The sequence below is a fragment of the Bubalus kerabau genome, chromosome 4, assembly GCF_029407905.1.
Source record: "Bubalus kerabau isolate K-KA32 ecotype Philippines breed swamp buffalo chromosome 4, PCC_UOA_SB_1v2, whole genome shotgun sequence".
In the NCBI taxonomy this organism is placed as follows: domain Eukaryota; kingdom Metazoa; phylum Chordata; class Mammalia; order Artiodactyla; family Bovidae; genus Bubalus; species Bubalus kerabau.
The window spans coordinates 125,453,613-125,468,470 of NC_073627.1; the positions used below are offsets into that span (position 1 = coordinate 125,453,613).

At 38.1% G+C, this 14,858-nt stretch overlaps 1 protein-coding gene across 1 annotated transcript in view; it reads left to right on the forward strand.

The window, feature by feature from the left end:
• Positions 1-629: 629 nt before the first annotated feature.
• The window catches only part of LOC129650951 (uncharacterized), a 36,667-nt gene continuing 22,438 nt past the window's right edge, over positions 630-14,858 (forward strand). The window contains exon 1 of the mRNA XM_055579714.1: positions 630-713. Within this exon, the coding sequence (XP_055435689.1) occupies positions 630-713 (84 nt within the window). The remainder of the gene's footprint in view (positions 714-14,858) is intronic.

Consider the following 14,858-nt stretch of genomic DNA (forward strand, 5'->3'; position numbering starts at 1 on the left):
GGAATTGAACCTGGGTCTCCTGCATTTCAGGGATTCCCTTGTAGCTCAATTGGTAGAGTTTGCCTGGAATGCAGGAGACCCAGGTTCAATCCCTTGGTCAGGAAGATCCCCTGGAGAAGGAAATGGCCATCCACTCCAGTATTCTTGCCTGGAGAATCCCATGGACAGAGGAGCCTGGAGGGCTACAGTCCATGGGGTTGCAAGAGTCAGACATGACTTAGTGACTAAACCACCACCCACACTCCTGCATTGCAGGTGGATTCTTTACCAACTGAGCTACAAGGGAAGCCCATTAGTTCATATAAAACTCCTATTTATCTTTGTCCCTGAAATAAGTATGCTGTTGTTGAGGCTTATATTTCTATTGTTTCTAGAGAAAAGGGGCTTCCCTTGTGGCTCAGCTGGTAAAGAATCTGCCTGCAATGCAGGGGACCTGGGTTCGATCCCTGGGTTGGGAAGATCCCCTGAAGAAGGGAGAGGCTACCCATTCCAGTGTTCTGGCCTGGAGAATTCCACGAACTGTATCACCAATGGGGTCGCAAAGAGTCGGACACAACTGAGTGACTTTTACTAGAGCAAAATTCAGAGGGGAAGAATGGAGAATAATTTTTTCAAGTCTAGGTCACAACATGATAAAAGGAGATTCACTGACACCAAAGATTCATACACGAAACAAGCAAGCTGAACAACTATCGAATGCAGCTGAAGTGAAGGTAAGTTGCTACTGTTATCCTAGAGCATCATAAGATCGTGGCAACCTAGAAGGCTTCATATAAAAGACTGCTCTGCAGACAAGACCCAACATGAAGTGGCATGAATTAAAGTGGTCGGGTCAGGTGCTATCTTCTCAAGCAGTTCTTGAGATCAGAGGGTGACAGAAAATATTTGCTTACCTGATCTCAACTGACTGACCAAAGTCTGAAGGACCAAAAAGAGATCTTTCCAATCAATGAACCTGCTCTGAGCAGTGGTTTTCAAGGGCTTCTCAGCTCTCCTTTAGCTCAAACTGCAACATGAAAACAGCTCTGAAGATATTCACCCAGCCTTGCTTCATTAAATGTTCTCGCTAAATTTAGATCTCACTTTAAGTGTGTGGGCCCTTAGGTTTCCAACCAACCTTGATGATTTTGGAATTTATGTAACAAGTTCCATTGACCTGGTAGGAAATTGGACTTAATATTTCTAAATAAATAGGACTTAGCAGGCAAGAAAATGGTTAAGGAGTCTTCTAAAAAATCAAATAGTTGTTTTGGAAAATGGAAACAACTTGAATGCATTAAGATCACCCTTGAAAAAGTATTTAGTTAAAAAAATATACAATTCAAGTTCCTGGTACTTACTTATTCCTCTGTCTTGTACTTCCAATGGAAGTTTAACCAGAAAGGTAAGAGTTGAAATGTATCATTATATCTTCCAAGATTTTATTTCCATGTAGCTTGCACTGAATAAATTGTTCTTTATTTTCACATGCTTTTAGGTATATAATCTATCATCCCCCATGCCAAATTCACTCATTTCAGGTTTGCTGTACCACAAACATCCAGCAACACATTCAGAACAGTCTTTAAATAGATTTCATATGATGTGTGTATTGCTTTATAGGTAGTATTTTATATGTGAAGTATCTTTAGTAGATCAAATAAAAATATATACTAGCTAACTTGTACAGGCACTATGGAGAACACAGTGGAGAGTCCTTTAAAAAAAATGCAAATAGAACTGCCATACAACTCATAAATCCCATTGCTGTGCATACACCCCAAGGAAACCAGAATTGAAAGAGACACGTACCCCAGTGTTCGTGGCAGCATTATTTACAATAGCCAGGACATGGAAGCAACCTAGATTTCCATCAGCAGATGAATGGATAAAGAATTTCGTGCTACAGATACACAATGAAATATTACTCAACTATAAAAAGGAATTCATCTGACTCAGTTCTAATGAGGTGGATGAAACTGGAGCCTATTATACAGAGTGAAGTAAGCCAGAAAGAGAAACACAAATATTGTATATTAACGCATATATCGGAGAAGGCAATGGCACCCCACTCCAGTACTCTTGCCTGGAAAATCCCATGGATGAAGGAGCCTGGTAGGCTGCAGTCCATGCGGTCGCTAAGAGTCAGACACGACTGAGAAACTTCACTTTCACTTTTCACTTTCATGCATTGGAGAAGGAAATGGCAACCCACTCCAGTGTTCTTGCCTGGAGAATCCCAGGGACGGGGGGAGCCTGGTGGGCTGCCGTCTATGGGGTCGCACAGAGTCAGATATGACTGAAGCGACTTAGCAGCAGCAGCAGCAACACATATATATGGCATTTAGAATGATGGTAACAATGACCCTACATGCAGAGCAGCAAAAGAGACACAGATGTAAAGAACAGAGTTTTGGACTCTGTGGGAGAAGGTGAGGGTGGGATGGTTTGAGAGAATAGCATTGAAACGTGTATATTACCATATGTAAAATAGATAACCAGTGCAAGTTTGATGCTTGAAGCAGGGCACCCAAAGTCAGTGTTCTGGGACAACCCAGAGGGATAGGGAGGGGAGGGAGTTGGGAGAGGGGGTTCAGGATGGGGGCACATGTATACCCATGGCTGATTCAAGTCGATGTATGACAAAAACCATCACAATATTGTAAAGTAATTATCCTCCAATTAAAATAGATAAATATACATATATATACACTAAAGTGTGACAGTAACATGTTTACCTTACCACCTTAATATCATTCATTATTTTTGAGAGTCTTTCTTAATTCTTGATAAAGCTTGGATTTTGACACACTGATAACATATATGATAATTTTATAAGTTCAACTCAGTGAGACTAAGTTTAATTTCTGTATAAACTATAGACCTGACATTCAATAAGTCCTTGGAATCTGAATATAATAATAGAAATAATAACAGTAATAAATGATTTAGCTTTTTTCCTTTTTCTCAAGAAGGTCATGTTTAATTGCTTCCCAAAATGACTCCAAAGTCTTGGCTCATAAATCTGATTTATAGATCATCTCAAAACATTCTTCAAAACAGAAAAGTACCTTCCTAACACTGGTGTGGTATTTTCCCTTTAATTCACATTTTTGCCTGCTAATCTTCACTATGTGAAAAAAGAGGTACTGATTTTATCTACAGTTTCAAAAAGCAGCATTTGCAGAGTCCTTCTAATTAACCCTCCTTGGCATATATTTCTCATTTTGTTTATGAATGACCTCTGTTTGTGAATGTGTTTAGTAGAAAGCAGTCACAAACTCTGAATATTCCTGGTGGCCACTGATAGAAATAGGTAACAAAGTTATCCTTTTCATCCTTTGTAGGATGAGGGCTTCCCTGACATCCAGGAGTTGGAGATATGCTCAGGACAGGCATTTCCATTTCAGGTTGCTCCTGGGTGAGCAGGTGCTGCAGGGCAGGAGTGGAGAGTACACTCTCCACCCACAGGGCCACCAAAAGGCCACTGGGACAGAAGGAACAACCATTTCTACAAAAAAAAAAAAAAATTTTGGTAACATTGCATGGGTTGTGGGATCACTGGCTCAGTGCAGTGATTTTCTCAGTTGAACCTTGTGGTTTATAAAAACCAATGTGCCCTCTTGTTTAAAAAAAAAAAAATCACTTCTTTAATGTTGAGGGCCATGCGTGCTGAAAACTATATATTGCAGGCCCTAAGGAGCCTGGTAGGCTGCAGTCCATGGGGTCGCAAAGAGTCGGACATGACTGAGCGACTTCACTTTCACTTTTCACTTTCATGCATTGGAGAAGGAAATGGCAACCCACTCCTGTGTTCTTGCCTGGAGAATCCCAGGGATGGGGGAGCCTGGTGGGCTGCCGTCTGGGGTCGCACAGAGTTGGACACAACTGAAAGCAAGCTCTCTAGTCAGGGCCTCTAGCTGGTGTGAGTGGCTGGAAATTACCCGCCCCCCCACCACCACCTTTAAACTCATTCTGATTCTTTTTATGCCTTTACTTCATTTACAGAGACTGTTTCCTTATCAAAATTCACTTTTTATAAAAATGAGACAGATCCAGAAACAACTCCTGTTCCCCCTCCAAAGTTTAAACTTTTTTTGTACTTTCACTTCCATAAGTTCTGTTGCTCCTTTTGGATCATCTACTTTTTGGTGACTCTATCTTTCTGTGCAGAAACAGCAGCCTGAGTGATAATCAGATGCTTCCCCAGATATCCTTGGAGGTGTTGAGTAATACATAGTGAATTATCTGTCTAAAATTGGAAAAATCATGAATACCAAAAGTTTGGGGTAGGCAGAGGCTTCTGTTGGCCTGTTTCAGCAATGAAGCCTGTGCATGCATGAGTGCTCAGTTGTGTCTGACTCTTTGCAACCCCGTGGACTGTAGCCCTCCAGGCTCGTCCCTCCAAGGGATTCTCTAGGCAAGAATACTGGAGTGGGTTGCCATTTCCTTCTCCAAGGGATCTTCCTGACCCAGGAAACAAACCCACATCTCTTGCATCTCCTGCATTGGCAGGTGGGTTCTTTACCACTAGCACCACCTGGGAAACCCAGAGTCTGAACGAAGCCAGAGCAGTAAATAAACCTTTGCCGTGTTCACTGAGACTGTGTTGTTCTGTCACTAAGTTGGGTCTAACTCTTTGCGATCCCATCCTGGCTGATATGGCTCCCAATCCAAAAATCTTAAATTTGTCAGAAAGGTGCCCCTTTTCATATGCTATTAATCCATATAAATTAAATGGCATATGTTAAACAGGATAAAGTTGAAATATATCTGTAAGTTATTCTTATTAAAGATGCATTAAATAAACCTTAAAATGAGTTATTTGAGATATCCTGATTCAACATATTTTTAATTAACAGAGTACATGATTTTCTGTTAGTTTCAAGGAGGATTTCTCAGATTATATATTACTGAGAAAGAGTAAGGGTGAGCACATAGTCTCATCAGTTCCTTGCAACCCTGTTTTCTCTGACACTGTTCTTTGACGAGTGCCAGGACATAGGCTGCCCTCAGCTTTTACAATGGCTTCTAATCAAAGGGATGTAACAGAAGGTAAGCCTTGGAGCTCAAGCATAACTTTGGTTGAATCCTAATAACTTTCACTTCAGTAATCTGCCAAGGCTGTACAGTAATTTTGAAGAAATTACTTCAGCTGAGAACCAAAGAATTGAGGCTTTGAGGCTTTTGAACTGTGGTGTTGGAGAAGACTCTTGAGAGTCCCTTGGACTGCAAGGAGATCCAACCAGTCAATTCTAAAGAAAATCTATCCTGAATATTGGAAGGACAGAGCTGAAGCTAAAACTCCAATATTTTGGCCACCTGATGCAAAGAGCTGACTCATTAGAAAGACCCTGATGCTGGGAAAGATTGAAGGCAGGAGGAGAAGGGGACAACAAAGGATGAAATGGTTGGATGGCACCATCAACTCAATGGACATGAGTCTGAGTAAGCTCCAGGAGTTGGTGAAGGAAAGGGAAGCCTGGCATGCTGCAGTCCATGGGGTCACAAAGAGTCGGACATGACTGAGTGACTGAACAACAACAAATTTTGAAGAAAATTACTACTTGTCTCCCCTTACAGTACACAGAAAATGTTTAGTAGTAGAAGAATTCAAAGAAAATTCTCTGTGTAAAAATTTCATTGCTAGTACAAGATCTATTTGTTAGGAAACATGATCATTGTTCAAATTTAACTACTTCTTTTTAAAAGCTATTACCTTGAATTAGAGTTCCAGCTTCAAACTGCTTGATCAGGGAGATCAGGTATATGAGAAAGAAGGTTCTTTGTATAAACAAAGTAATGAATTGTGAGATTGGGGTGGGGGAGTGCTGTTTCTAGCTTCCTCCCCACTGAAATCTGCACCACAGAGTTAAGTCAAATTCTCATGTGTTACATCAGTTCCTATTACTTGCCCAGCCCTAAGTTAGTTGTTACAGAGAGTGCCAAAAAATATTTAGAAGGCAAATTTTAATTAGGTGTCAAAAGTCAGAAATATTCAGAATTGCACAATTTCACTGCTAGAAATTTATTCAAATGAAATAATTATAGATATACAAAAATATTTATCTATCAAGATGTTAATCATCGTTTTTTAATTTTAATAAAATCAGTGAAAAGGTGGTGATAACCTAAATGTCCAAGAATAGGAAATTGTTTAAGTTAATTTCCATATAAAACAAATGGAGTCAACAAGGGCAAGGCTTTGCAGTCAAGTGTAGTAGGATTGGAATGACAGCTTCACTCTTGACCAGTTCAATCTTGGGCAAGATACTTAGCTTCTCTAACAGCTATTTTCTTGTCTGCAAAATGGGGATAACACTTTATAAAAAAGCAATTAGGGGTAATCAAATTATAAAAGTTAGGTATACTATGTACCACAGAGTCTAGCATATAGTAAGTACTCATCATATAATTAATATTTATTGCTGTAAAAATAAAACAGGATGCAAGTATTAAAGTTACATTGTAGAATAATATTTTCCTATAAGAAAATGTTCACAATTTATTGTTAAATCAGAAAAAAACTATTAATGAAATAGAGTATAGTAAATGACATTATCTTTTTTTAAAAACCTAAATAATTATCTGTTTGGACATAAAATAGCAGAAAAGATACAACATACTTTAATAGTGTTTACTCTTAATGATAGAATTATGGATGAATTTTGCTTTATATTTTTTAGGTGTTTTGCTTTCATAAATAGTTTATGTACTGCTTAACTGAGGGCTTCCCCTGTGGCTCAGCAGTAAAGAATCTGCCTGCAATGCAGGAGCTACAGGAGACACAGGTTCAATCCCTGGATCAGGAAGATCCCCTAGAGAAGGGCATGGCAATCAAATCCAGTATTCTTGCCTAGAGAATCCCATGGACAGGGGAGCCTGGTGGGCTACAGTCTATGGGATCGCAAAGAATCAGACACCACTGAAGCAACTTAGCATGCACGCACTGCTTAACTGAATAAACATGTTTATGCAAACATAAAAAGGTGACTGCTGCCACAAAAAATAAAATAATTTACTGTAAGGAGAGGAAGAGATTGCTTCCAGCTAGGGAGATTAGGGGGCTTCCCTGGTGGCTCAGCTGGTAAAGAATCCACCTGCAATGCCGAAGACCTGGGTTCGATCCATGGATTGGGAAGATCCCCTGGAGAAGAGAAAGGCTACCCACTTCAGTATTCTGGCCTGGAAAATTTCATGGACTGTATAGTCAATGGGGTCACAAAAAGTCGGACACAACTGAGTGCCTTTCATTTCACTTCAGGGGGATTAGGGAAAGCTAAGGGAGGCTATCACATACATAAGGGTCCCCAGAGTATTTGTGGGATTTGGCCAGGCTTGAACTTGGAGGACACTTCCAAGAGAGAAAATAGAAGGAAAGGAAATGCAAAAGGTCTAAATGTTTAGGCTTGTTTAGGGAAGAACCCATTAAGTTCAGTTTGCATGAAGTAAGGAAAGGGTTTCCCACATCCAGATCAGAAAGAGTTTGAAGGTCCAGATAAGAATTTGGGCTTTATTCTAAATCTGAAGGTTCTAAGCAAAAGGTTAATAATGCTCCTGGAAAGAAAAAGAAGAGAATTGCAGTCAAGTAAGTTAAGGAAAAGCTTCACGTTTTACCCTCTGTGGTTTAGTGTATTCCCAGTGTGGGTTTAGTGTATTAAAAGCTTTGCAAATTGTACCTTTAAGACAGAAAAACAAACCATATTTAACTTTGTTTAATTCAGTAGTTGTATATGGATGAAAACACTCTTTCTCTATGCCACCTGAAGAATGCCATCAAGTGCAGATGAACTTTGATAGAGAAGGAATGGAAACATGTTTCTGAGTATGGGAGTCCTGTTCATGTGGGGAAATCATCAATGAAATGTTTCAGAGAGGCTTTTTTTAGGACCCTAAGAAGCAGAATGTTGGAAAGTAACACACTAAGGGATGAAAGAGAAAAGGCAGAAGACAAACTTTGTCTCCTTCCTCGTCCTGCCTGAGCTGACCTCACCTGCAACATAATGACCCAAAGGCTCTGTCACGAGAAATCAGGTGGGAAATCTTTATGGCATAAGATGCAAGGGGAATAAGTTCATTTGCACTATTTTTTTTAGAGTCCACATATAAGCAATATCATGATATTTGTCTTTCTCTGACTTACTTCACTCAGTATGACAATCTCTAGGTCCATCATTTTTGCTGCAAATGGCATTATTTCATTCTTTTCTATGGTTGAATGGTATTCCATTGTATTCAGGTACCACGTCTTTTTGATCCACTCCTCCGCTGATGGACATTTAAGTTGCTTCCATGTCCACTGTTGTAAATAGTGCTGCAATGAACACTGGGGTGCATGTATCTTTTTGAATTGTGGTTTTCTCCAGATATATGCCCAGGAGTGGGATTGCTGGATCATATGGTAGCTCTATTTTTAGTTTTTTAAGGAAACTTCATACTGTTCTCCATAGTTACTGCACCAACTTACATTCCCAACAACAGTGTTAGGAGGGTTCCCTTTTCTCCACATCCTCTCCAGCATTTATTGTATGTAGATAAATTGGGAGATTGAGATTGACATATACACACTACTAAATGTAAAATACATAATAATAAGCTATTGTATAGCATAGGGAACTCCATTCAATACTCTGTAATAACTGTATGGAAACAGAATTTTAAAGAGTAGATATATGTATATGTATAGTTGATTTACTTTGCTGTACAGCAGAAACTAATACAACATTGTAAATCAACTATACTCCAATAAAAATTATTTTTTTTAAGAAAAAGATACAATAGAAGCTGTTAAGAGGGTCAGTCTTGGAAAAAGCAAGCACTTAGCTCCTAGTCTAACCCACCCTTTCCAATCCCTCATTAGACACAGTGACAAAGGAGAAGGTCGACAGCTCTCTGGCTGCTGACCAAGTGAAAAGGAGCAGCAATGAAGTCCCGTGTGGTTCTCCATGCCCTCTTCCAACCTGCTGTCTTCACATCACTACCTTTATCTGCATGGCACTATCCACATTCATTAACAAACGTAACAACTCCATTGAAGTAGGTAGAGCAGATAACCTCCATTCACAAGTTTGTTAAAGTTAAGACTATAATGAATACACTCCTAAAGAGGCCTCTACCACATGGCCACAAGGCAATAACTTAATCACAAAGTTCTGGAAGCATTTACTAACTGTGATTAATAAATACTAGCAATTATAAACATACAACATAAATATACAAACAGATATGCTGACAAATATAAATATTACTTAAACAAGTTGTAACTGTAAGATGAAAAATGCCAGTATTACATGTGTAAAATGCCCAAAAATGGTGTAAAAATACAGGAGACTTTGGCACACAATGGGAGTGATCAGAGAAAATATGCACAACCATCACATCAAAATCAACTGATTTCTAAAATGCACTTAGTTGTGTCTTGAATAACATAAGGCACAGTTAAAAGGACTGCTCTGGAACTATCCCAACTTGTTGAAACACTTTATACATTTTACTTTTTTAAATTACAGCACATACCACTGTTCTAACAAACCCATCTAGTTTCTTTCTCATTGATGACTTGATAGGGTCAAAATAAATTTTAGTGACAAATGTGGGGGTGGGGAGTGACATGAAAAACAACATAGTAGATTCTTATATCCCATGGAATATCCTTCTCTAGAGCCAAACACCAAGCTATCAGTCTAGTTTGTAAACTAGAGAAAAAGCACAGGTCCTCAAAGATCCCTTGTTGAACTTTTTTGTAGAATGAAGTTAAGGCAATATTTTTACTAAGTCATGGGGGAAAAGAGAGTTTAAAGTTTGGATTTGTTAAATTATTAGGTAATTGCTTGTTGTTCCACAGAAATTATGAAGTAAGTTGAACTGCAGCCAATTACAAATTTAATTTTGCCAAATGTACTCCCAAAACTCTATACATTCGGGTCTAGGGCAAGTGACTAGAAACTAGAAACACTTTAGTAATGCTTAAAGATAGGAAAATCAAATTTATTAGGTCTCATCATAAGCACATCAAGCACATTTTGTAATAATTTTTATAAAGAACCCACTACAGTTTAATGGACACTTCCGGGTGTGACTAATTATCTAACTTCAGATATCTGAAACAAAGACAGTGGAAAGTTCTCTGAAGCAAAAATTAGATTCAGATGATTAGACTTTTTGTGTATGTGCATGCAAAAAAGCCTCTTGATGAAAGTGAAAGAAGGGAGTAAAAAAGTTGGCTTAAAGCTCAACATTCAGAAAACTAAGATCATGGCATCTGGTCCCATCACTTCATGGGAAATAGATGGGGAAACAGTGGAAACAGTGGTTGACTTTATTTTTTTGAGCTCCAATATCACTGTAGATGGTTATTACAGCCATGAAATTAAAAGACACTTACTTAGAAGGAAAGTTATGACCAACATAAACAGCATATTAAAAAGCAGAGACATTACTTTGCCAACAAAGGTCCGTCTAGTCAAGGCTATGGCTTTTTCAGTGGTCATGTATGGATGTGAGAGTTGGACTGTGAAGAAAGCTGAGAGCCAAAGAATTGATGGTTTTGAACTGTGGTGTTGGAGAAGACTCTTGAGAGTCCCTTGGACTGCAAGGAGATCCAACCAGTCCATCCTAAAGAAAATCAGTCCTGTGTGTTAATTGGAAGGACTGATGCTGAAGCTGAAACTCCAATACTTTGGCCACCACATGTGAAGAGTTGACTCAGGGGAAAAGACTCTGATGCTGGGAAGGATTGGGGGCAGGAGGAGAAGGGGACGACAGAGGATGAGATGGTTGGATGGCATCACCAACTCAATGGACAGGAGTTTGGGTAAACTCCAGGAGTTGGTGATGGACAGGGAGGCCTGGAGTGCTGCAATTCATGGGGTTGCAAAGATTCGGACACGACTGAGTGACTGAATTGAACTGATGCATGCATGCACATGTACATATGTACAAAGATATGGAGGGGTGGAGAGAGAGAACTATAAGTTGAAAAATAGGTGGGAACAGAGATAGAAATTATATTTATTTTCCTTACAGATATTAACAAAAAGCAGCTCAGAAATATATTTAACTGATCACTCCTTATTCTAAATTTACTCCATCAATACTTAAAAACAGTTTCTTAGCTGGAATATTATAGTATCCATTTTTGCCTGAGTTTATAGACTCTCATGAGGTTTTAAAAACTCATTAGCTAATACAATTGCTCTAGATCTGGAGTTTCACTAATAAAATAAAATTCTCTAGTGTTTAACTAGCAAATTGTACTTGATAATTGGTTCTTTGTAAATTGCACTTTGATGGACCTTGTCCACAGCATAGTTGATGAAGGGGAAAATACATATAAATCAATTAAAAATTCAGTGTCTCTATATTTATACCATGAGTAGCTTAAATGCTATGTTTCCTGGACACATTAACTATTGAAATACAAGGGCTATATATACCACTCAATTTTACATCTTATATAGAAGTTTGTCCTTTAAATATTTGAATGTCATGTATTTCTTTTCTTGATTCATATTTTAGTAATTTGCATCTTCAATACTTTCATAAAGAGCCAAGTCCAAAGGACTGGATCATCATGAATGAAGTTGACCCAACAAGATTCTCTCTAGCATACATCCAATTCTCACGTGAAATTTGAGATTACTTCTACAGATTTAACAAGTTTTGCTGATCTGGAAGGAATAAAGCTACACTTTTGCTATTATAGAAAACTCAGTGTGGTCAAAACAGGATTTCCACCAACCTGAAAGCTTTTCTCTTTGGCCTCAACTCTTTAAGAAATAATGTTATTTCTGTTTTTTTACTTTCCTACAATGCAGTCTTTTTTAACTTGACTGACTTATACAGGTTTACCACCAAATATTGTTATTGATCTGCTTATTAAGAATACAATATTCTGATCATGAAAAGGGAGGCAGTATTCCCCAGAATATGGACAAAATTCTTTTTCCTAATTTCCTAATTTCCAAGTAATATAAGGAAATCTGTTTGGAGAGAACAACACAACTTATGAGACAATCTATACTTAGAAAAAATGTGGCAGGATTCTCCTATTTATTAACATATGTAGATATTTATACTTTAATAGTTATCTATGTACATGTATACATACATGAATATAAATGTATTTACAATAATCAAATGTACTAATTTATTGGCAGTAAAATATTAGTTTATTTTTAATACTTTGGCAATTGCAAAGCTTTGTCAGAGAAAATGACCACACAATTGTGACATTTATGTTTTCTCTTTTTATCTCCTGTGTGCAAGTGATGTAGTAGGTACAGTTTGGGAAAGGAAGGATGGTAAGATGGAGGCATTTAATAAGTATACTGAACTCAGTTCAACAATTTATCAAATGCCATCCATAATTAATATAGCAATAAGCTTCATTGTTGAAGCATATATGAAGGAGATTATATAAAGACTGGATATACAAAAATACTTAGGGAAGAAAAATCATTCTTAACATTCAGGATGGCTATGGTTTTACCTGTTTAAACTCACAATTACCCTTTACATTTCTTACATACAATGATTTCTCATATCTACAAACGAATGGATTTAGATTATTTAGTTTACTCTTATTTCCATATCTTTACACGAACACCATGTTACATAATTCAATACAGTTTTATAATAATATTTTGAGATTTCATACAGCAGGCTCCTCTTTGTCATTCTTCCTATTCAAATTATCTTATGTATTATTAAACATTTACCCTTTCACATGAATCTTAAAATTCTTTTCACAACTTGAGTGCAAAAAAAAAAATATTTGAGAACTTTGATTAGAATTTCACTGCCTTTATAGCATAATTTGTGTAGAATTGACATCTACTAAATACTAAAATCACTGCAGATGGTGACTGCAGCCATGAAATTAAAAACACTTACTCCTTGGAAAAAGATAATGACCAACCTAGACAGCATATTAAAAAGCAGAGACATTACTTTGCCAACAAAGTTCTGTCTAGTCAAAGCGATGGTTTTCCCAGTAGTCATGTATGGATGTGAGAAAAGTGAAGAAAGTGAAAGTGAAGTCGCTCAGTCATGTCCAACTCTTTGCAACCCATGAACTGTACCCCACCAGGCTCCTCCCTCCATGGGATTCTCCAGGCAAGAGTGCTGGAAAGGGGTGCCATTTCCTTCTCCAAGGGATCTTCCCGACCCAGGGATCAAAACCGGGTCTCCCACATTCCAGGCAGACGCTTTAACCTCTGAGCCACCAGGGAAGCCCCTGGATGTGAGAATTGGACTATAAAGAAAGCTGAGCACCAAAGAATTGATGCTTTTGAACTGTGGTGTTAGAGAAGACTCTTGAGAGTCTCCTGGACTACAAGGAGATCCAACCAGTCCATCCTAAAGGAGATCAGTCCTGAATATTCATTGGAAGGACTGATGCTGAAGCTGAAACTCCAATACTTTGGCCACCTGATGCGAAGAACTGACTCATTGGAAAAGATCCAGAAGCTGGAAAGATTGAAGGTGGGAGGAGAAGGGGATGACAGAGGATGAGATGGTTGGATGGCATCACCAACTCAATGGACATGAGTTTGAGTAAACTCTGGGAGTTGATGATGGACAGGGAGGCCTGGCGTGCTGCAGACCATGGGGTGACAAAGAGTCAGACATGACTGAGTGACTGAACTGAACTACTTAAATATTTTTATCATTAAATATGGCATATCTCTCCATATATTCAGGTTTTACTTTGTGTTCAATAAAATATTATAATTTACTCATTAAGTCTTATATGTGACTGTAAGAAGTGTTCTTAAGATCTCTGAAAGGTTTAATGTGGTGCTTAATAAATCCTTCCTGCCATATGAAAGGGCTTCTAGAAGTCTCAAGTTTATTGTCTCAAAACAACATGAAATATCCAGAACAAGACTAAGTCTAGATTAAGAGGTATGTCTCAGAAAGAACTATACATGTGGTTTGGCACATAGAGTGAAATAGATGCAAATATGTTGAAAATCCACTGGTTGAGACACCTCTAGGCAAAAGAGTTACCATCTTGTGGTTAAAAGTGACTTAAGCTAGAAAGAAAAACACCAATACAGTATACTAACGCATATATATGGAATTTAGAAAGATGGTAACAATAACCCTGTGTACGAGACAGCAAAAGAGACACTGATGTATAGAACAGTCTTATGGACTCTGTGAGAGAGGGAGAGGGTGGGAAGATTTGGGAGAATGGCATTGAAACACGTAAAATATCATGTATGAAACGAGTTGCCAGTCCAGGTTCGATGCACGATACTGGATGCTTGGGGCTGGTGCACTGGGACGACCCAGAGGGATGGAATGGGGAGGGAGGAGGGAGGAGGGTTCAGGATGCGGAACACATGTATACCTGTGGCGGATTCATTTTGATATTTGGCAAAACTAATACAATTATGTAAAGTTTAAAAAATAAAATAAAATTTAAAAAAAAATAAAATTAAATTAAATTTTAAAAAAATTAAAAAATAAAATGATCACAACAACAAAAAAAAAAAGTGACTTAAGCTAAAAGGCTTAGGCTTTTAAAATGTAGAAAAGGCCTCTGGACTCTCAGTTTCCTACCGGCAGGAAGATGGTTGAAGAAAACATTGCAAAGGGTATATTCTTTAGTGCCCTCTTCACAATGGCCAAGGACAGTTATGGAAAAGGAAGAAGTCCCAGAAAACAAAGACAGGAACAATGGAGAGTACTGGACTGAAAACCTACGTCAAGAAACAGAACCACAGCCTAATAAATGAATGATTCCCATCCCAGAACAGAAAGACCTGGCAATATTTGACCAGTGAAATTTCAAATTTTCTATGGATCAATGTCTGTTAAAGTGCCTAATGATCTCCTTTTCAAATGTGAAGGTTTATTTGGTTATTTTT